We start from the raw sequence: 23,008 nt of genomic DNA, 5'->3' as shown, positions 1-23,008 counted from the left end.
ACAAACCAGCCATTCAAATTCAAAGGGGAAAGCTCTCTTCTCTGCTTTTCACAGGTTTCCTTTTGCTTACTAGTATAATAATAAATAATATGGGTTAAATATGGGTTAAGATGTGGCACAGACTTGTTATGCTGTCTTCCAAAAAATATTTACATCAACACATAAAATTGGTTCATTTAGTAGAAGCAGTATCATTCTAATTACATATATAGATTGATACTGCAAGTACAACATATATATCAGTGTGTGTGTGTGTGTGTGTGCGTGCACACACGCGTGTGTTTGTCTGTGTTCAGTTCCTCATTATATAGCTTTGTACTCTCAAGAAGAGGATTGCATATCTGGTTCGGAAAAACAAAACAAAACAATAAAAACAAGCACAAAGGAATCTTCAGTGCTTGCAGATTTACCCTGTGGCCACACATCTGGAAACTGGCAGTTTCCAAGTGACTTCCCTGCACCTTCTGTTGTGTAATTCATCTCTAAAGCATAAATATATAGCAGAAAAGGGGGTAACATGGCTTTTCCCCATAAAGTGCTGGCCACACAGACTACTACGTATGGCTAGCTATGGTGAGTCCTCTCCCTTCTCACCACCTTAAATGAACGAAAGCAAACAGAATGGAGACACTGACTTCCCCAAGGAAAAGACTTGCTCCTCCAATACACATGTTGTATTTGTCACTGGAGGGACTCCAAGGTTGCCAGGTAGTTATTCACCTCCAGAAGGCTCTGTGAATCCCAGTCTTCCTACACATTCCAGGATGGTTTCTGAGTGTCACAGTCTAACATCAGTGAGGTCTCCTGTATCTCAGTATCTCCTATAATTCTTTCTTGCACTTCCTTGCACCAACACTCCTGGCTGCCCATTGAGAACCCCGACTTAGAGGACTAGAGAGATGGTTCAGCTGTTAAGAGCTCTTGCATAGACTTAATTTCAGTTTCCAGCACCCACATCAGAAGGTACTTCTCCAGTGGGAATCCGATACCTCTGACCTTCATGGGTGTTTGTACTTACAGTTACTCACCAATTCACACACACACACACACACACACACACACAGGAGAGAGAGAGAGAGAGAGAGAGAGAGAGAGAGAGAGAGAGAGAGAGAGAGAGAGAAAGAGAGAGAGAGAGAGAAAGAAAGAGAGAGTGGGTCAAGGGAGACAGAGACAGAAAGACAGAGAGATACAGATGGGGGGAGGGAGACAGAGACAGAAAGACAGAGAGATACAGAAAGAGAGAGAGACAGAGAGACAGAGAGACAGAGAGAGACACAGAGAGAGACAGAGAGAGAGGAATAATCAAAAATAAAAACAATTTAAAAAGGAAACATTCATCAATTTCAGCAATCTGATAGGGTAGCTGTCTTTTCATTCACAGCTTGGCCTTCCTGTCCAGAAAAAATAAATAGATAAGTAGATGTCTTTCACACTTCTCTGCAGCTTACAGACTGTGAGTTATCTCTTCCTTGACCTAAAGTTTCCTTTAAACTCACATTATCGGTCTATTACATTTAGGTTCAAGAGTTTCACAGAAATTCCTGGGCCCTCCTTCTCATTCCTCAGAGATTTGGCACTCTCTCCCACACAGACCTGACATATTTAATTGTGACTTCTTTTTGAAGCCTCCCTGGTGCCCCTTTCTGAGATCCTATCCACCCTCATTCTCTGTGACCTCGTTTTCATAGCCATATGCAGTCTCACTGTTACCAGCAACTTATACCATAATCACTTCATGGGTATTTCCACGAATGTACTTTGTGGCTCATTCTCTCTAGTGTTCTGACTAAAAGGTTTCCAAATCCATCAAATGCTTGAGTAAGTTCACTTGATAGGTCCATATTGATCCATTTCAACCCCCTGTCTTCTTTTCTCTGACAGGCTTAGAGTAAATTTGGATGGGAGTCATCACAAGGGTTTCTTTGCAAATGTTTCAGCTGAGCCCTGACTAGAGCATCTCAGATGAATTAAATGTCATTCCTTTATGTTTTGCTTGTTCCTTTGTAGACATCTTCTTTCTATGTCACCTTTATACATAACCTAGATGAGCCTGTATCTCATGATATATCCCAGGCTGACACTGATTGATAGCTTTCCTGCTTCTATCTCCTGAGTGACGAAATTACAAGTGTATATCAACAAGCAGGATCTATATCCAATGCTTCCATGATCCTGGGCTTATATTTAAACCATCGATAATAGTTAAGGGAAATAACTATAGCAATTTTAAGTTTGTTACTACTCTGGGTAAGTACATCCCCTAGTGTGGACTGTAAATTGTACATATTTCTAGACAATATCATCTCTTTTGTCCTTGTAAAACAGATCATTTTACATTCTGTCCTCTCTCCCCTAACTTCCAACATTCATTTTTATTCTCAAGTTGCTGAGGTTATGACTTTATAATAAAGTATGAACAACTAAAACAGACCATTCAGACATGCCTACCACCACATCTACTAAGTCACTGATCTTGCATATAGATCTCTGTTGTATCACTCGGTCTGATCCATAACATCAAGACACTCAGTCTTTAGAAGAAGTCCACAAAGAAAAGCACCAAAGTCTTTTGTTAGTAACCAGTGAAAACCAAGGTGAACTGTAAAGAGCATCATCTTGAGAAATGATGTCATAACCTAGAGAAACCTTCCTTGGCAGGTGACTACAAAATCTTGCAGTTGTCTGAGAAGCTGGTTGCCCGATTATTAACTACCATATAATATATGAGATAACAAATGCTTATTATATCTGGCTGCTAAGTTCTGGAGTGATTCCTTATATTACTCTCCATGAGGATATTGATTTTTTCACTCATTATAATGAACAGAATGGAAAAATAGAAGGTTCTGGAAGTTTGCATGACCAGTACTTCAGTAGATGTAGTGGTAGGCATATTTGTTAAGCCTCTTTTAGTTGCTCCTTCTCTGTACTGAAGAGTAACCCTATCAACTTGAAAATAGAAATACATACCTGAGGTTTAAAGAGAGATGAGAAGATGTAAAATGATCAGTCATCCTTGGGAAAAGGTCTTGCATCATCACCACTAGATCACCCACTGGTGCCACACAGGTATCAACAGATAGAACTTAACTTTTTCTTCACAAAACATTTTGATCTGCAACTCTCTTGGTTTTGGTTCTACTCACTGGCTACTTTTTCATAGCCTCTTTGGGTGTGTTTCTGTGATCTTTCTAATTTCTAATGTTTGAAGTACCCAGCTGTCACCAGTCTTTCTTCCTATTCATATACCTGGGCAGTCATATTGCAGTCTCACAATTTCTAAAACTTCTGTGTTTTAATGATTTGCAAATGGGGCTCTATGGTGCCAATCTTTGCTATGCACTTTGGACTCATAGAGCTAATTATCTAAGTGATTCTATCTTGTACTTTGAAACCAGTAGTCACCCTAAATGCAACACATTTTTTAAACTAAAATGTGCCTTCCATTATCTTCTAAGCTCCATGAATGTTGACGATGGCTTATAACTTGGGCTTCATAGTCATTCTTAATTCTTTCTCACTGTTCAGACTAAATTAGCCAGAGAATTCTTTCCTTTCAAGTTGCAGACAAATTTGTCAGCATTTTAGGCACTTTTACCTTTACTACTCTAGTCCAGACCACTATGATTTTGTCATCTAGATTATTCCAACATTCTTTTTATTAGGTCTTGATTTTTCTCCCCTTTCTCTGCATTTGGATTTTCCACACAAGAACAAGACTGATTATTCTGAAACTTGAGATATATTTTGTTTCCCTCAATGTAGACACTCCCACTACTAATCCTTTCACCATGATGTATCAGAGTCATCACCTAGGAAATCCCAAGTTCTAATACAGCCTCAAAATACTGTGATCTGACTCATTTCTATGCTGCAACCCCGTTTTCAGAACTCTTTTCCTCCCTCAAATATGCCAATCACACCCTCCCTCAGGGACTCTGTACTTGCTCTCTCTTTCCTGCCTCAAATATCATTCTCCAGGATAATCATGTTTTCAGCTATCTTCTTAAATGTTACCTCATAGAAAGTCTTCCCAAAACATCTTATATAAAATTCTGCATACACTTAATTATATTTTCTGGTTGCATTTGCCACTTTATGTGCATGCTTTCTTTACTATTACAGAATATATATATATATATATATATATATATATATATATATATATATATATATATATATACCATACTGATGCTCTGTCTTCTGTTGAAGCTCTGACTCTAGAAGAGTAATAGTTACAGCTATGTGGCAGATCTCAGCAATGATGTTTTGGAAAAGTGAAAGGATATTTAGTCCTCAACTTTCAACACACTGAGCTAGGCTTGAAAGAAAGAGCGGGCTTCAGAGCAAATGAGCATTCTGTATACGGTCTCTCAGAAGCGCAAAGGTTTTTCTAATCAGTAAACTTGCAGTTTAAAAACCTCCTTTCACATGAAGAATACCTTTGTCCAATGCAACAGGAGATGGGTGCAAGCAGTGGAATTAATACGTCTGTTTAGGTGGAAATGCAATTGAATCTTTTAATATTTCAGAGGGATTTTTTTTTTGGAAGCAGTAATAGAGCACTCGGTAGTTGAAAGATGGTTTAGATTGGTTTAATTGGACTTAGTGTCACATTGGAACTACAGAAAGTATTGAATACACACACTTGTGGCTTAGCAAGCCTAGCATGAATAACTTAAAATGTCGTCCCCTTTTATATAGAGTGATGGTGTAAGAAGATAAAATTGATCGTGTTTCTTTTAAGCCCATAAATCCCTACTGGGAAGGGGGAGAAGGATACATAAACAGGAGCAGTGGTGAGGGAGAAGGGGAAGACACCAGCTTCTCTTATAAGCTAGTTCCAGCCTATGGCACCGCTCACCTAAATGTCAAGGAACCTTAGTGCCCATTTATCCACACTGCCCCCTCAGTGAGAAGATTCCACGCCAACTCCCTTCCCATAGTTCAGTTCTCTCCCTGCTGCAGTCCTCTAGGCTTTACATCGGGCTCCTATCAGATGCTTTTCTAGGCCCCATTTTTTTCTTTGTAAAATATGATCAAACAAATATTAATTATTAGATTTCCATAAATATGAAGCCAGATGAGATCATATAAACTTCTACACAATGTCTCAGTTGTCACTAAACATACTCCATCCTATTCAGGAAGCCTCAAGTAATTGCTTGAAGCTTGTCCTGTCAACTCCTAGACTTCCTTGAATGCTGTCTTGTGGGTCCACCACATTATGTCCTTTTTCAGTAACCATAATCTATACTCTATGGGATCAAAATCCTTGACAGAAAAGATACATCTCAACAGCATCTCAAACAGCAATGTTCACAGAAGAAAAATGACACGAAAGTGGAATTTAACTTCTAAGTTTCAACCGGCTCAAAACATGCTCAGTATGTTAAGACTAATATTTTTGTATTATTTTAATAGCCTTTTATTGTTTTCGCCTCTTTTTTTTTGGTAAATGTCCCATTTGAACTTTAAAATAATCCCATGAAACACTTGAGCATTAGAAACAGTTTCATTTACAGGTGAAGTTAATTGTAACCCCCAGAATTTCACAGTGAGTTATCAGCATGAGTCTACACTAAAGAGTTGTAGACCACTTTCTGATAACAGGGCCTTGTTAGGTGCTACTGATATACTTTTAAGTGAGCTGAACTGGTTTCTTCCTTTACAAAGCTTCTCTGTAGGCCAGTCATTCACAGCTGAAAGCAAACTGCATCCCTGTGGACATCTGGCAATGTTGGGAGACATTTTGGATTTTCACAGCTGTGTGATCTGAACCTCCCACAACATACAGGAGAGGCCCTAAGACAGTGCATTGTCTTGGCTTGCTTATCTGTATTATCTACACTGACCACACTTGAGATTTTTCTCCAGAATGAGAAACAGTGAAAGGTTCTTAGGAAAGACCACTAGTTATCCACAGACAGAAGTCTGGACTTACAGGTAAGGCTTGGATACTAGACTGAAATGTATGAACTTTATTCTACAGGTAAGATTGGTAGGCTATAGCCAGTGTCTCAAATTCAGATTAACTTAAAGATGGGTTTTGTTGGAAGATATGCGTGCCTATTTGATGCTGCAATGGCAGAGAAAAGGAGTTTCCACAGAAACAATATAGGTCTTATAGCCTAAAACCTTGGTTCTCAACCTGTGGGTCACACATCCTGCATACCAGGTATTTACATTATGATTCACAACGGTCGTAAAATTACAACTGTGAAGTAACAATGAAATAGTTTTGTGGTTGGGGGTCACCACGACGTGAGGAACTGTGTTAGCGGGTCTCAGTATTAAGAACCACTCCCCTAAGTTCTCACTTGGTGCTTCAAAGAAGAAAGTTTGCTCAGCCTTGCTATAGATGATTGGCAACCAATGCAAAGTTTTAGTATATTTAATAAGTTCAAATAAGTAGGACATTCTAAAGGGAAATAGCTGAGGGCACAAAGAAGACTGACAGTGTAAAATGAATCATCCAAACATCAGCGGAAATGGGAAGCAACAGGAAGTGCTACTGTATGCAATGGCCCCCAGACCTTGGTGGAGAGAGACCAAAGTGTTAGTCAAATGTGAGTTTAGCTGATTCCTTGGGGAAATAGCATCCCTATGAACAGGAATAGACAAATGAGAAAGAGGGAAACATTGACCTTGCTTTTGCAAGGACTTAAGGCAATGGTGGATCTTCAAAGACGAAATACCTGGAGGAGTCATGTGGGGTTGGAATGAGGGGCATGACGTCTACGAATCAGTTTGTTAAATTACCTGAAGGTTTGCTGGGTCAGAGGTCAGATGGTTAGGATAAAGAAAGCATCAGCAAATACACTCAGAGAGCACTGGGGCCATTAAGATGTTAGGTGCTTAGCCAACAGAGGTTGAAAAGAGCTCTGACAGAAACATTTGACCTGTTAAGTGAGATGGGCTTACGAAGGATGCCTGGTTACAGACAGCAGATGTCGTCTGCTATGATATGTTGCCATGGCTGATATTGGCATAGCAATAAATAAATGATTTTAAATGTCAAGGCACAGTTTCTTTATAATCGACATATGTATATAATTGTTCATTTCCACCTCTTAAGGTGAATGCTGGGTAATGTCTCTTCTTGATCTTAGATAGCTGGTACCCTGTTGACTTTCCTTGCACCCTTGATTGTCTTAACTCGAATGCATAACATTATCCTCACTATGAAAGGGAAGCAAGTGATGAATCTAGATGCTGTTCCTCTAAGACAGTTTCAATTTTTAAAGTTTGGCTTTGGCTGCTGCTGCAGATCTTAATATTTGGCTTTTGGGACCATGATTCAGCCTTACTGTGTGTGTAAGGACACTTCAGAGGCATGACCAACAGACTTGCAAAGGATCTCATTCTCAGGTGAATACTCTTCTGTTGCCAGCAAGAAATGTTTAACATTCTTTTTGAGCAGGGGGGCACTAGCTTTCCTTTTATCTGGGCCATGAAAAGAATGCAGCCGCAGCAAGCACGAATACTACACTCTGGAAATGAGACCTCCACAAGATTATAGATTGGAAATGTTTACTCCCCATTCCCTGTCTTACTGATTTGCTTGGAGATCCTAACTTTTAAAGGACGTCCACGTGTGCCTTTGTAGAATGGGGAAGGCTGCTGTTAGCATAGTGCTCCTTTTACTGTCTGTGCAAAGCCCAGGTTGGAAATTAATTATTACAGAATTGAAAAGTAGAGTTCCAATGCTGTGCTTCAGCGGAGGACTCAGATTCACCCAGTCCAAGTTCAGTGTGTTCACTTGCAATGGACCGATTAAGTCCTGCCAGGCCCCTCTTCTCAGACTGAAAGTATTAATGGTGCAGGGCCACTAGATTTGTACCTTAATTGGGCTTGAGCCGGACCAGGATAGGTTGAGGCATAGCTGATGGGGATTATTGAATTTTAAAATAGGAAATTAAATAATAATAGGAAGGTTATTTCCTTTCTAAATCCTTTTCAGTTATTCTTGCTGCTTTAAGGAGGACCCAACTGATTTTTCATATGTCTATATTACTTACTAAATGCCACTTTATAGAGTGAACAGACCAAACTTTCCTACTCTTTACTAAACCATAAATCTATTTTGTTTTTCATAATGTATTTTTAATTATATAAATGTATGATACACTGTTTCTAGTTTACAGCAGTGATGAAAAAAACCTTCATTTTTCAAACATAAGGACGTTTGGGTAAGAATGTAAATTTGCTACAATATTAAATGCAAAAGTAGATGGATCTTCAGCCATGATGACGAGACTGGTCACAGCCATCAGTGTCATTGTCATTGTTATTATTAAGAGTGTTTATTAAAGTGAGCTAGGACTATTCAGAAAAGAGCCATAGAACCCCGCCTCGTGCGTCATCAGCCTCTAATTCATATATGTTTTAGTTATTACAACTCATAAATCACAGGGTTGTTCTATTTGGCACTCACTCAAGGTAAGGCCATAAAAAAAAAAAGAACCATGGAGTAGAATAGAATAAGGCAAAGTAAGACAAATACTGTAAACAAAAGGAGGGGGGAAAGGAGAAAAGATAAGCCACACAACCTTTTAGTCAGACAGGAACTGTCTTTAGGTCCGCTATATATGTTTATCACTATAAACATCAATATAAAATAAAGTATGTATGTAAATGAAAAAAACTGCCCTGAAAATAATTATATAAAGAGGAAGCTACTTTGCTCTAATAATGGCTAATTTGATTTCAGGGCTAGCTCATGAAGACAATAGAAAGGAAATTTGTTGGTTTAAAATGAATATATATTGACCAATAGGCAAAATATTTATGTTAAAATCATATCCCTATGGTAAACCTCTTAAAATATATTTCATTATTTAATTTTAGTTATCATGGAATCAGCTTTAGAAGTGGGCTCAGTTGCTACCAGTTCAAATGTCTCCCGATTGTCATCCTAAAAAAGGAAATATGGAGGCTGCTTTTCAAATTCCCCCTCAAAACCTTTCTTTTATAAGATTAGGTCTTGGTGTATAATTTAACTGGTATGAATTCTGAGAGATAAGGATTAGTCATCAGAGCTTAACCAGCTAGTTATTAAGTAATTCCCCAAGATTCATAAACACACTTATGTAGTTATTTTTTCAGGAATATGACAGGCAAAAACTCTTTTCAAAAGATGAAGAAAATATTAGCACACGTGCACTTGACCAGTTATTGCAACACCATCATTTGTGGGTTTGTTCATATTTACTAACGTCAAACTATACTGATATAGATACATATAAACTGTGAGTGCACACACACTCTTAGTGACAAAGTCCATAGGAATGGTTAATCATTGAGACTGAAACTTTTTTCCACTATGGAAATTGAATGCAATATCACCAGGCCTTCTAAGCTCAGAGTGTGGCTTTCTCAGGATGGTCAGTGTCAGAGGTATAGCAATAGCCTGTCTGCTCTTCAATTGCTCAAACCACAAATATTTACAGACCACGGATAGGTAGCACCTATTTTTCACAATGCATGCAAAGACTAATGCATGCTGAAGTTCAACCTTTTCAGGATCCATGCAGCTATATAATCCATGCTCAGAGGAATAGGAGAAGTCATGGGGAAAATACAAAGACAAATGACACCACACGGTGAGAACTGAAGGAAACCCTGAGCAGGTAAAAGAAGGGAGCTATGGCTCAGTCTATATTTGCTCATGAAAACCCAAGGTCTGTCAACAGCACAAATCTATTTACTTCCTATCTTTTTGATAAAGCTTACATTTTACTTACATTAAACCATTTAACAATAATCTTATAAAAACATTTTAAAGAAAAACAATAGTATTTGTTTCTGGACTAGGAGGTATTTTTACTTTAAAAAAGGAAAAAAAAACATTTTATGTCAAAGGATGCTCTGTAGCAGGAGAATTTGGCAGTAAGGCAGGGGGATGGAAGGAATTGTGAGGTAAAATGGGCCTTGGTATTCCCATCCGGCCACCCAGTCACACGCAGTCAGACTGTGAGTCAGGCCAGATCTGGTTACCAAGCAGTTTGCAGCTCTGTTGCTTAGTAACTTGAGTCTGTGGACCATCCTTCCCAGCTGGCTCTTCGGGAACTAGGGAACCAAACCTTAATAGATTTCTGGCTTGATCTTTCTCCCCAGACCTTAGACTTTTTGTGCCTTTTTCTCTGAATCATTCAAAACAAAATTATTCTGATTGGCGTTGTGTTAACCTGCTGTTATTTAAAAACCACTGTGAATCAGAGCTTCGTCCATTGATTCTGGAGTCCTTCTTTTCTTCTAGCTACACACATTTGTTTTTGTGCTTGGGATTTTTTTTTCGTCTTCCAGAAATAAAAGATAACAACTTTCTTACAAACCACATGTATAACAAATAAAGTCAGATACCTTTATAATAACTCACTACCATTTTATAAAATCTTTACCTCTGTAATAGTCTCAGTATACATGTAGGGAAAGGAAATAAATGTGAATGCAATTTGACAGTCCCAGGAGTGGTAATCACAGGAGAAGTAAATGGTGAAGAGGCAGGAGGACCTGGAGTCAGCCTGTGTCCCCTGTGACTTCATTGGTGTGTAGCTGAATGAGTGTGGCTTTGTGATGCTTTCCTGTGCTACAGCATCTAAGCTACAAGCAAGAGTGTGGGGGAGGGGGTCACAAAACTACCTTGAAATGGATTTCTGGGAGAGAACTCAGGAATACCATGTCTGTACATAGCCACTGGCCCTGGGACTTGCTTTTAATATTTTAAAATGTAGTTTGTTATTAATTTGTAAACTTAGTGGAATTTTTGTTCATTTGTTTGTCTTTTACCTTGTAAATAGCAAGCGTCTTGGCAGCCATAAGACTTTTGGATTAGGGGACCTGTCACTCAAGGGGCTGAGAGCCTAAGGTCATCAAGTGGCCAGCAAACCTGGAGATGCTTAGCTTCCACTCTACTAAGTGGGCCATGACTTTAAAAACACAAATCTTTTTCAAAAGTAAAGCAATTTGTAAAAAATCATAGTTCTGTTTCCCCCATGATTGATTAGCTTCTCCCTGAGGCAGCATAAGGGCAAGAAAATTGACAAAGTGTTAACACTCATCTAGTCACCAGAAGTCACAGGAACTATTTTTTTAATTGGCAAAGAATAAATTTAAAGACTAAACCTATAACTTCCATTCTTCAAGGGGCCTTTGAGGTTCGACTTTATTTTAATTTCTCCTCACTCCTTCAACCTTCCTCGGTGTTTTCAAGACTGTGCTTTTGTTGGAAAGCTCAGCATGAGCAGCGACAGCTTCAGCAGGTGAAAACAGGCTTCTCCTTTCTGAGAAATATCAATGGTCACAAGAAGTCTACAGGAGTCACAAGAGCTGAATCCATCAGTCCTTATTTTCTCTCTCAATGAATAATTGTCATCCTCTGATTTTTGTAATGTAGCAAATATTCTGGGCTACTTACTGTGCTCTACAAGAGAAGTGTCCTTCTGAAGTCTTTCAGTTTTAATGAATGCTAATAACAGCTTTCATGTTCACTTCAAAAGCTAAGACACTTTCAACCTAAGGACACTAAGAAAACAGCTGGGTCACAGCTGATGTCTGAGCTGTCTGCTGCTTCAAACATCGTCGATTCAAACATGGCCAAGGTGCTTAATATGCTCCCTCCAAGGTTTCCCTAGACAACCTTGGCTAACATCACTCCTAACCTGAAGTCCTAATGCAAGCTTCTACTTGCAAGGAGAGCAACAGTAATGCTAGTCTGAGAGGTGCGGAGAAGGCAGCAAGAGCCCGAAAGCTACATACGAGAGGTAGAAAAGGAAAGAGTCCACAGTCCTCAAACACGGTCAGTAAGAAATAGCCTTCAAAACCCTGTTTCCCTGTATTGAGCCTCCACACTCTTGAAGGAAGGGCATTTCTCCTATAGGTGACAATTTCTACCCTCTCTTGTGACTTGAGTAGAATTCGTAGTGTCTATCTCACTCTAGAAAGCAAGTTCAGTTGCTGAAGGAAGGATGGCCGAGGAGTAAATAGTCACGTTTAATCATGAGTAATTATATACCTAATGAAGAAACCGTATGAATAGTTAAATATGGCTATGTCATCTACTCCTTAAAAAGCTTCAGTGTCTGACAAAAGCCTTTGAAAGGAGCATGTCAATGAGTCAAATCCTAATCCTGATGTGCTTTATTATTTAAAGCTGTTGTAAGTATTTCTTCCTTTGAACATGTTTTAATTAAAAGCACATGTGCATACATGGAATTTATAAAGGTTCTCTATTGTTACTACTCTATAACATCGTTTTCTCCTCGGTGTGTGTGTGTGTGTGTGTGTGTGTGTGTGTGTGTGTGGTGTGTGAGCGTGCATGTGTAACACACTGACTGTGTTTGGAATCACTAAGAATATTCCCATCTATTCCTCAAATGGGAAGGAAAATCTCCATCACATTGGCTCAGGAAAACTTTATTTGGTTTTTGACATACATAAATTTTAGGAAACAGCTCTGAAAGTTACATATACAGGGGATTGTGAGTGTTGTCCCTAGCACCATGAGGTAGGGAGGTCATATGCAAATACTGATGAAATGATGACATCTAAAAACACTGAGTGGTAGATATTTGGGTTTGTATTACATGCATATGAAAACGATATAACTTAAAAGTGGGCATAATTACTGTTAAGCATCGTCTTAGCAGAATGAGAAATGAACAATATGTGGTTGTATAAGCCTTTAACCCTAGTACGAGGGATGTTGAATGAGAAATATTTTGAGTTGTAGACCAAACTGGGCTAGGTAATGAGTTCTAGGCTAGACTTGATTACATAGTGTGACCCTGTCTCAAAAACAGAACAAGAAAACCACAGAAATTGAAAAAGAAAGAGCACAGGTTTTGTAACTTAATCATGACCAAACACTGAGTTTTAAGGTCCCCAGTACAGGAATCAAGAGTTCTTTTCCTCCATGGGCTCTACTTGGGCCTAACTTAAGGGAAATGTGTTAAAACTGAGTGAAAAAAAACTCAAAATATGAAAACAATTTCCTGACTGGTTACTCTGAAATAAACTGACACTGGATGTTTGGTTGTCTTTATCAGGAACTCCATAGACGTGGCATTCCTGATGATGTCACAGGAAACTCCCTACTAAGATGAAATCAGAATCTAGGTCCAGTCATGGAATGGAATATATTAAATTCAATCTGTAAAACAGCAGTGGCAAGCACGGATGTGTGTAAGTTCTAGCCCTCACACACAGGCAGTTCAGGAAATTGCCACTAATGTTTTCAGATACAATTATTACCAGCAATCGCTGAGAGAGTGGGAAAAGTAAACTGTGCTACAGAAATCTGAAGAGGGCAAGATTACTCTTGGTTGGGAAGCTCTCAGAGAGCAAAGCCTTGAGAGATGTGTGAAAGGGGATGGGACAGAGAGAGATACCCACCCTCAACAACACTCCTTTTTATCTCCTCTCCCAAGGTTTAAAAAAAAAACCTCTCACTCCTTTAAAAATAAATAAATTACTCTCCCGCAATTTAAAAAATGAATTGCTCTCATTCACTAAATCTTAAGACAAATTTAATTCAATCTATTCACAAGCAAGTGATGAGTTAACCATCTAGAAATATAAACATTATCCTAAACGTTCGTGCAGACCAAAGCTATGAGTTGGATTTAATACATGAAAATAAAAATAATAGTAATGATTCTTACTAAGCACCTGTCCCCATGAAACACACTCTAATTTACACATCATTATCCTGGAGAGAAACCTCTAGGTACTGTACCTGAGAAATTGGGGAACATGGCAATCAAAGTATAAGTTAAACAAGTTACCAAAGACTAACTACAAGGGTGCTTTATCAGTCCGGGTTCTAACAGCTTAGCTGCTGTTTAAGTCTCGTACTATCCAGGCAGTGGGTCAACTGTGTAAGCTGCACTTTAAATGGATCAGGAAAAGCAAATGAAGTTTCGGAATGAAGATGTGCTTGGTAAACACGGAAACAAGTGGGTGAAAATGGGGTGCTTAGGGAACTAAAGAGGAGACCTTTTAAAAGGTACAGGAGGACTAAAATGTTACTCAGTGGCTCTAGCTATGAGATATTTATTGAGGACTCACCATTGGCCAGCCATGACATGAAGCATGGATGTTCCAAGACGAGTAGAACAGAACCCTGGCTTTTTGATGGGTTAATCAAAGGCATAGATAAGGTAAAAAAAGAGAAAAAGGAAGGAACCCCCCCCAAAAAAACCCACAAATTCAAGCTGAAGGCATCCTATACTGATGATTGACAGGAAAGTCTACTGTTGGAGATTCGTTCTAATGTTTTGATTCAAATAGAAATCTTTGTGTCCAAACGCTAAAGGTCCTCGTCCCCAACTGGTTTTCGATTTATCAATATAGATATCAGTGGCCAATGACTGGGCAAAGGGAGATGGGGTGGGACCCTTAGAGTTGGGTGGGCTAGGAAACAGGGGGATGGGAGGATTGGCAGGAAGCAGTGGGAGAAGGATGGATATAGGAGCTGCAGGAAAGAGAGCCAAGCAGCCACGTGAGACTTCGAGTAAGTGGAGACTGGCCACTCCCCCATTGGGCCTGGAGTAGGAGGGGGAGGTTCAGGAGTGCCAGCCTTAGATTAAGCCCAGGCATTTTTAAAATTAACTGGTGTGTGTGTGTGTGTGTGTGTGTGTGTGTGTGTGTGTGTGTGTGTGTGTGTGTGTATGTTCCATTTATGCATGCAAAGATTCCGTGGGTGGGTAGTTGGGCGCGCTGGACCCACCCAGGAACATAAAGCAGTGTAGAGCAAACTCATCACTAAAGTCTACTTCTACCCAAGGTCTTCTCACTCAACAAACCTAGCAAACACAAGTATTGTTCTGATATGATCCTTACTTCAGAGGTTTACAAAGACCAAAATCTAGTACTCTTAGAATTTCAAGTATGGTATAGGGCATGATCCAGGCCTTCATCAACATATTATAACCATAGCTGTTCACCTCATCTGTCTGACCTGCTGTGGGAGCAGAGCTGAGACACCTGTCCCAGCCTCTTCTGAAATTAGATGTGGGTGCAGAGCTGAGTTCTAGGGCAAACACACCTCTGTGATCCATGTGCTTCTGCACTTGCCTGGTAAACACTCACCCCTGCCATCCCTCATGTTCTTTACCCTTATTTACCACTGGCTGACAACCTTGAGAATCCCGTTTTTGAACAAGAGAACCACAAGATGGTAGGTCCTATGTCCCTTAAGCACTCTGAAGCAAGCTGTCCGTTACAAAATCAGAAAGGGGAAAGCAAGTAGATGCTGCACACTGAGTCAATGCACTGAGACAGGGCGAGGATTTTAGTAGAGCGACAAGCTCTATGACAGAAACAGATGCCCTCCAACAGTATTTTTGCAACTGCAATGTAAATTACTTAGAATCAAGAAGTAACTCTTGCTCAACTTCATAACCATTACACATAAGATATAAACATCCAAGCTAAGTGCATACTATTTATACATGCATTAAATGGATGAGATACCATGAGTAGGAGCCAAAAGTGTGAGGCAGGACCATGCAAAGCATGCATTTAAGTAGCTGACGGTTTAGGAAGTAGGAGGTGTGACTATAGTTAGTTACCAATTGCGTGCGTGTGTGTGTGTGTGTGTGTGTGTGTGTGCGCGCACGCACCACACTTTGAGTTAGACCTTTAAAATGTTGAAGAGTATACTTAAACAACTCGTGCTCATAAATAAAATTATGAATAAATAATTGAAAAAAATTCCGCCTTGTGCTTAGTGCAAAGTCTGACGCTCAGATGGCATGGTTGTCGGAAGATACCTGTGGCATGATGTAAAATTATGAGCCTTGGGCTCACTGAAACAAAATGAAAACTTTGAGATGCTATTTCCAATTCCCTCTGGGATGGTTTCAGTTCCCGAGGGAAACGCTTTCCTCCTAAGTTAATTAAGGATCGATAGCATGTTTATCTCTTCCATTTCCCTGTTTTGTTTTGTTTTGTTTTTTAATGCCACCTGATCTGGCTGGGAGGGGATAGGCCAGAAAGGAATACTAGTAGAAACCATGTGCTTGGAGTTTTTCCAAACAGCACCAGGAAAGGAAGTGCAGTGAATTTCAGAAGAAAGCCTGTTTTCATGAGATTTCCTGCCTTCCTTATACCCAACGTGTCCAAATGGCTCCTATAACCTTCAGATGAACTCTAGGCTGCTTCACATAGTCTGAGATCAAGTGCTCAGTGAGGCCTACCCTGTCAGCCACACAGACAACCTTAGGGAATATAAGTTCTAAAGGAGACAGAGGGTACCCAAAGGCTGGTCCTGTTTCTACGTGACCTTTAGCTAGCTTTCCTGCCTGGCATTCAGTACCCGGTCTTGAGCCAACCCCTTCCTTCCAAGCATCACAGTGTTTGTCCTGCCTCCCTCTCATTCACTGCTTACTGTTGACAGACTGTCCAAGGGCATCTTCCTCAGAGGAACTCATTTTCCAGATGCGAATTTTTAACACTGAAACATCCAGTCACCCCTTGTATGACTACTATGCGCAATGGACCTGAGTCTTTGCCATCTGGTTAGAATCTAGAAGACAATAGGGACCCCGTCTTAGTTTAGCTATTTAAAAGTAACCCTCTGGGGTTGGACGCGTCTTTGAGTGTGACAGGCCTTTGATCTGTGCTGTCACTGACTCTCGTGGATTATGTTAATGTATCCCTTGGTACAGCCATGCTGCTCAGAGCTGGGTTCCCTGTGATTCTGACTGCATCCTTCCTGTGTCTTCTTTCTGTTTGCTTTGTTGTTGTTTTTTTTTTCCAACTCAGACACACTAGCTAAGTTAAGAAAACTCTGTAGAAAATAAGAGTCAGTTCCCCCATCTCACGCACTTCCTTTCTCTTTATTACATAAAGTATATGTGATGTTATGTCATGCTTTACATAAATTTTTATCAAAATGTAGATGTAGTGAGTATATAACACCTAGGATTGGCTAAAGTTAGCTTGCCCTACACCACAGACCTCAGACCAGGGACCTGCAGATACAAGACTTCAAACTGCTTATTCTTAGGCAGAAGAAACTCCATGGAAGCAGCTCAATGGCTTCAGTTCACTATTTGATAATTTCAAGAGCAAGAAGATACTGAAAGTCCTCTAGAAAAAAAAAATACATGGAAGCAAGCGCATAAAATAACCTCACCCATTTTAAAGATTATAAAATATTCACAAAGAAAATGTAAATGCAAAACATGCGAAGCATTCAAATTTTAAAAAAACAAAACAAAAACAAAAACAAAAAAAACCAAAAACAAAAACAAGATCAGAGTATGGAGTGGTGTCTGGCACTTCCTGCAGGCTTCCTAATCCCTCTCCTCTTCCCTGAAAAGGCATGATGAAAATTATGAACACAGTGAAGCTGGAGGCAGTTTTAGGGGACGCATCTGTACACACCACTGCGATCATCCCTGTTTGCGTTGGTATCTCGCAGGAGACAGCTAAGTCTGAGGACCCTCCACTCCGTTCTGGTCTTCTCTAGTAAACCAGTTAGGAGAAGCTGGCAAGGCTATCAGCTTAAGAAATCAAAGAAACGCCACTACTTAGGTATGGGAGTAAACCTACATTCTTTTTGGACATCTGGAATCCAGTTTTCTTGTAGGAACTTGCCATAGAGACTAAGCTCTTAGAACCACCCACCTCATCCACTCCTATTACCTATCTCCGGGATTCCTGCCCTGACTTGGGCATTGGTGGGACACACTATGGAGGTAGACTACTTCCGATAAATCACAGGAGTGGAATGAGGATCGTCCTCCCCACCCCCAAAGCTGCAGGAGGAGCAAAAATCACTGAACCGGTACGGCTAATGTTTCAGGGATGGGGATCGGTGCAGACCTTACCATGTATGTGCCACTGTGAAGCGACGCTGCTTGGGGATGTTGCTACTCAGAAGCATCCTGCGCAGGAGCCTGGGGGAATTCCTGGGAGAAATCACCGGGGAGAGCTTGGGAGAAACGGATTTCCTCGCTGTCTTTGACTTTTCGTGCTGCAACAGGTTTTCCCGCAGGGATTTCACAAGATCCTCATTGAGCCATGGGTTTGGAACATGCGGATTATCCACTTCAGGGACTGTAAGGGTGTCCGGGCTTGTCGTCTGCTGAGCCATTTTCCTGGTCAACTTTGTACAGTTGGCCACAATCCAGGGCAACGTGGTTGCCTGGCCTGTTTCCAGTGAGTCCCTTGATCCGGAGTCTGAGGAATATCCAGGGAAACAGGTCGGATCCAGCTGCTGTTAGTTCATTCCGCCCCTGCCTCAGTCTCTCGGTGCAGGCTGCTGGGTGTAGACCAGGCGAGCACACTCCCCCGCTGAAGCCTGTTCAACGTCACCCTCCTCCCCCAGCCCCAGCCAAAGATCACTTGACGAGCTCGGGAGACAAGGGAACATGGAGGGAAGCCACCGCGCTAGCTTGGCTTTTGTCAGCCTGCAAAGCAGCCTGTTAAACTATTGGAACTAATGCGGCGCTGCTGCTCCAGTGACTTCTGCTTATGTACATAAAGAGTCCTGGGGGGAGGGCTTAACCATCAGATGCCTGCTACTCCTCTGGCCAGCCTTTCCGTTCGCTTATTCCTGAATGTAAAAGAAAGAAAAACTTGGAACTTGACCTTCTTCTCAGGCAGGCAGGGGTTATTTATCTCCCTGTGGTCTACATTCATGAAAGAAAATTGCTAGTGCTTTAGCTTCCTTCCTTCCTCTTTCTTTCTTTCTTCCTTCCTTTCTTTCCTTCCTTCCTTCCTTCTTTCTTTCTTTCTTTCTTTCTTTCTTTCTTTCTTTCTTTCTTTTCTTTTCTTTTCATAAGGGAATAGTAAACATCTAGTAGCTAGACAGGGAGGAATGTTTCCTTGCTTCTAAAGTCAGTCTGATGTTATCCTACGAGACAAATCACAAGAGGCTAACACAGACTCCCCCCTCCAGATACAAACCAAAGGTTTTAAAACGCTACACAGGAAGGGCACAAAAAGAGTGACTGTTGGGTTTTACAACCTTGTTAATTATGGTTCTTTCAAGGCACCAAGCAACACTATTCAGACCCACAAACGTGTTTGTAATCCCTTTGTAGTTAAACTCGCCTCCTCCTGCGAGGAACAGGTTATTTTCATAGAAATGGTTAAAAAAAATTTAAGGTTTCAATTGTTATGTATGTTATGTTTACTTGATGTATTCAACCACAAGAGGGTAAAATAAACCAAGCATTTCATATTTTCTTTTAAAAGAATATTTTAATTTGTGAAAAATACAGCATCAGTAAACTTATTTAGGGAACATTTGAAATAAAGAAAAGAAAGTATATTCTTACCGGAAGAGAGTAAATTAAAATGAAGAAAATGTTAATATGAGCAAGTAGGCAATAAAACCTGTTTAAAAAGAACAGGAACCTGGCACAGGGCTATCTCCAACTCCCTGGTGACTTTTGGAGGACCTTAGATTATTTTATACTTGAAACAACAACTCTTTGAGGAGCTACAGAATACATCCAGCCCCTCCCCCCAAAGTGGAAGGACATTAAATAATTAGAGACAGTGTTTGGGCATGGGGGACTGTGAGAAGCTATGACATGAACAGTTCTATAGTTTCTGCTAACTGTAAGTGTCCTCATACTTCTCCCCAGCCCTGCTGTACCTTAAAAGTTAAGTCTTTGCCTTTTGAATGTGAGAGATATGGAAAAGATGCTCTGAAGTTCTGTTCAGCAAAACCTAAGACCAGCTACTTGATCCACCTCTGCCGATGGTATGCCTGTACCGATTCACTAGGACACATTCACCATGGTTTAATTTGAATGCCTCATGCAAAGACTAAAATGTGAAGAATTAAGTTTTTTTTACTTAATTCATCCCTAAAAATCTGCTACCAGTATAAAAGGTTTTCATAATCTGCAACATTAAATGACAACATTCTTCAGTGAAATGTAAAACATAAGACACTTTAATCCTTCTTACATGTGCATGTGACTACAATAATTATTTTGAAAGTATAGGTACATACATGCATATGTGTGTATATATATGTATACACATATATATTTATATTTATATAAAGTAAGCTGAGAAGCTAAAAACTACATTAAGAGTTAGATAAAATGGCTATATAGCTATACAGTGCTTGCCCTCAAGAAATTTAGTTTGATTTCATTTTTTTTTTCGGAGCTGGGGACCGAACCCAGGTCCTTGCGCTTCCTAGGCAAGCACTCTACCACTGAGCTAAATCCCCAACCCCTTGATTTCATTTTTAAAAGAAAACAATGCTTAGAAAACTACAGCAGAATGCTCAGAAAGCTGTTTGATCAAGTACAGAAAATACGCTAAGAATCATGTGCACGTGAGATGAAGAAAACCTTAAAGACACAAAAGCATGAGATTAAAAAATTAATATAAAATCCATCATGGTCTATAACCCAGTAGATGGCGGCCCTAAGCCTGTGTACACACTATGTGCATATGAATGAAGAATAGATTGACACTGCCCTTGGGCTCAGGAGTTTATATTCTAAGGATGGATAGGAAGGGCAGCACATTTGACAGAAAAAGGACTAGACAAAAATACTTGGGCCAGGAGATATTTAAAGTCTAGTGCTAAGTAGACACTAAGTGACCAAATAAAGACATATTATCAAAAATTGTGGGCTCTTTTTGGCAAAAATCATTATGTTTAGGCTCATCTAGATCCTGATTCTTGCTTTCAGTGACCCCAGATGAGGCTGCTAAGAAAAGCAGATTATTTAAACTGTGCTCTTCACCTAAATGGCCCTCGATGGCCATGCTCATAAGGATAGGGCTCACCTCTGATTATTACAATTTAGTTAAACTGGAAGAGCAATTGTTTATTCAGATCTCACCAAGCCTTGTGGTTAGACACGGACCAAGCCTGGTGAAGGTGTTTGGCCAATCTCCCACTGCCCTGGGGCATGGTGGGGTTGAGGGTTGTCTGGTTATTGTATAGCTGCAGGACTGAGGGTATCTTCAAAGATCCCCACATCGATGGCTGTCATTAGTTCCACCTCCTAGTTACCCCTACTCCTGCGAATTCTCCAAATGACCTATTGCGTGCTGCTTTCTAGAAAAAAAACTTAATTCTGTTTTGAGAATTCTCTGCTAGTCCCTTGGAACTACTAAGACAATCCCACCGTGTAGTGAAATCACACTTGAAGATTGCTGCCTTAGGAGTAGCAAATTGTTTACTGTTGAAGAGAAGTGAATGTGAAGAGCATTTGGATAAAACAATGGTGTTCTTTATAGTAAAGCTGGGGTCAAAGAGCTCTCTTCCAACAAGAGCATTCTGCAACCTATCCTTCACATGAAATCTCTTAAAAATTAGCACTAGGGAAAATCTTAGACTCACTGTAACAGCCAAACAAAACCTTAGATTTCAGCAGGTGGAAATTTGAGCATAGGTGAAATGCTTGGATAACACCATGACCACCCATGCTTGGAACAGCAGATAGCATTCACTTTTCCCACATACCTCTTGGTAAATCTTCAAAAAAAATTCTATATATTTGGGGTCCTTTCCAAAGTGCTCTAAAACATGCTACTTTGTTAATTATTTGTAAACTATAAAACAAAGAAGGCACGATTTATGAAGGTTCTGGGACAAATTAAATGTGCCAGTCTGTATTCAGGTGAGCCCTGGGTTTCCCACAATTGAACGGAAACAATGATGTGGTCCAGTCAAAAGAATGGACAAATTAAAATGATTTATACTTGACTAAACAGCATTGTTTGCTTCTCCAGAGTTTGTTTTAATTAGGTAAATATGCATTGAAGTGAGACTGCATTCAAATTGCCCATGGGATGTACTCAATGGAAATAGAATGGGTGAGGCTATTCAAAATAATAGTTAAGAGTGTGTCGGCTCTGTTTGCAATGGAAAAGCCTGATTTGAAGCCCAGCTGAGCTTCTGTGCTTTCTTTATTATTTTGGTATCTTAGTCCTTTATTTGGAAAGAAGGGTAGTGGTCATGTCTGCATAATAACGTGTATGGAAAAATACAGCAAGGGTCCTGGGGATGGGGAATGACCTGGTTGGACAATACAAGTATGAGGACTTGTGCTCAGATGTATAGCACTCGCATTAAAAAAAAAGAAGTAAATAAATGTCAAGTATGGTTGTGTGCACAGGCTATCGTAACACTGAGGAGGTAGAGACAGAAGGAATCCCTTGCGCTCACTGGCCTGCTACTCTTGCTGAGCCAGGGTGCTCCAGGTTAAGGTTCAATGAGCGACCCTGATTCAAAGAATAAAGTGGAGAAAGATATAGGAGCGCAACAAATATCAACTTCCAGCATCCACACAAGCACACACACACACACACACACAGAGAGAGAGAGAGAGAGAGAGAGAGAGAGAGAGAGAGAAAGAGAGAGAGAGAGAGAGAGAGAGAAAGAGAGAGAAAGAGAGAGAAAGAGAGAGTAAGGAAGTATCTAGTACAGAATGAGCATCCTATAAGTAGTCCCTATAACCAAAATTCATTTTTAGTAGATATCAGTTATGTACCTGGAATTTTGCATTTTATTTCACTTGATTCCTACAGTCACCCTAAGAGAACCACTATTATATGGCTAGGACCATAGGGCTGGAGGTCATAATCATTCGGCTGTGGTATACTTGGGATTTAAATCTGTACCTACCATGTACCAGCCTCTCATCTTGACTTTATGCCACACTGCGTTGAAAGGAAAGCTGATCTTATATTGATACAACTATGACTACTACTAAGGAGAATAATGGGCCCCTAAGTGCCCCAAATTTTTGTTCTAGTTAACAGCAGATCTGCCCTTGGCTGCACTCAGAACATTCACTGTGACGACCTGTGGCTCCTGCCAAGTCAGGGAGTTCTTGTAGAGGCCGGGCAGCTGGAGGTGGAATTCCTGAGTGGTTTTTTTTTTCCATCTATACACCTGTACTCCTTTAATGTGATGGCATTTTAATTGAAGCCCACAGTAGTTTTCCACTTTGCCAAACACCATCTTAAACTTTCACCACTGTTTACCACATTCAGGGTTCATGTCACTGAA

The 23,008-nt window shown here is 40.2% G+C and overlaps 1 protein-coding gene across 9 annotated transcripts in view; it reads right to left on the bottom strand.

Moving 5' to 3' along the window:
* Pde4d (phosphodiesterase 4D) overlaps positions 1-23,008 on the bottom strand; it is a 1,514,231-nt gene that overhangs the window by 651,687 nt on the left and 839,536 nt on the right. The window contains exon 1 of one of the 9 annotated variants that reach the window (NM_001113332.2): positions 17,841-18,132. The exons of the other annotated variants lie outside the window; for them this stretch is intronic. Coding sequence (NP_001106803.1) covers positions 17,841-18,106 — 266 coding nt within the window. The 5' untranslated portion in view covers positions 18,107-18,132. Of the gene's footprint in view, positions 1-17,840; positions 18,133-23,008 lie in introns of those variants that run through there. 9 annotated transcript variants of the gene reach the window in all.

The sequence above is a fragment of the Rattus norvegicus genome, chromosome 2, assembly GCF_036323735.1.
Source record: "Rattus norvegicus strain BN/NHsdMcwi chromosome 2, GRCr8, whole genome shotgun sequence".
Taxonomy (NCBI): Eukaryota; Metazoa; Chordata; class Mammalia; order Rodentia; family Muridae; genus Rattus; species Rattus norvegicus.
This window is presented reverse-complemented; position numbering and strand designations above follow the sequence as displayed.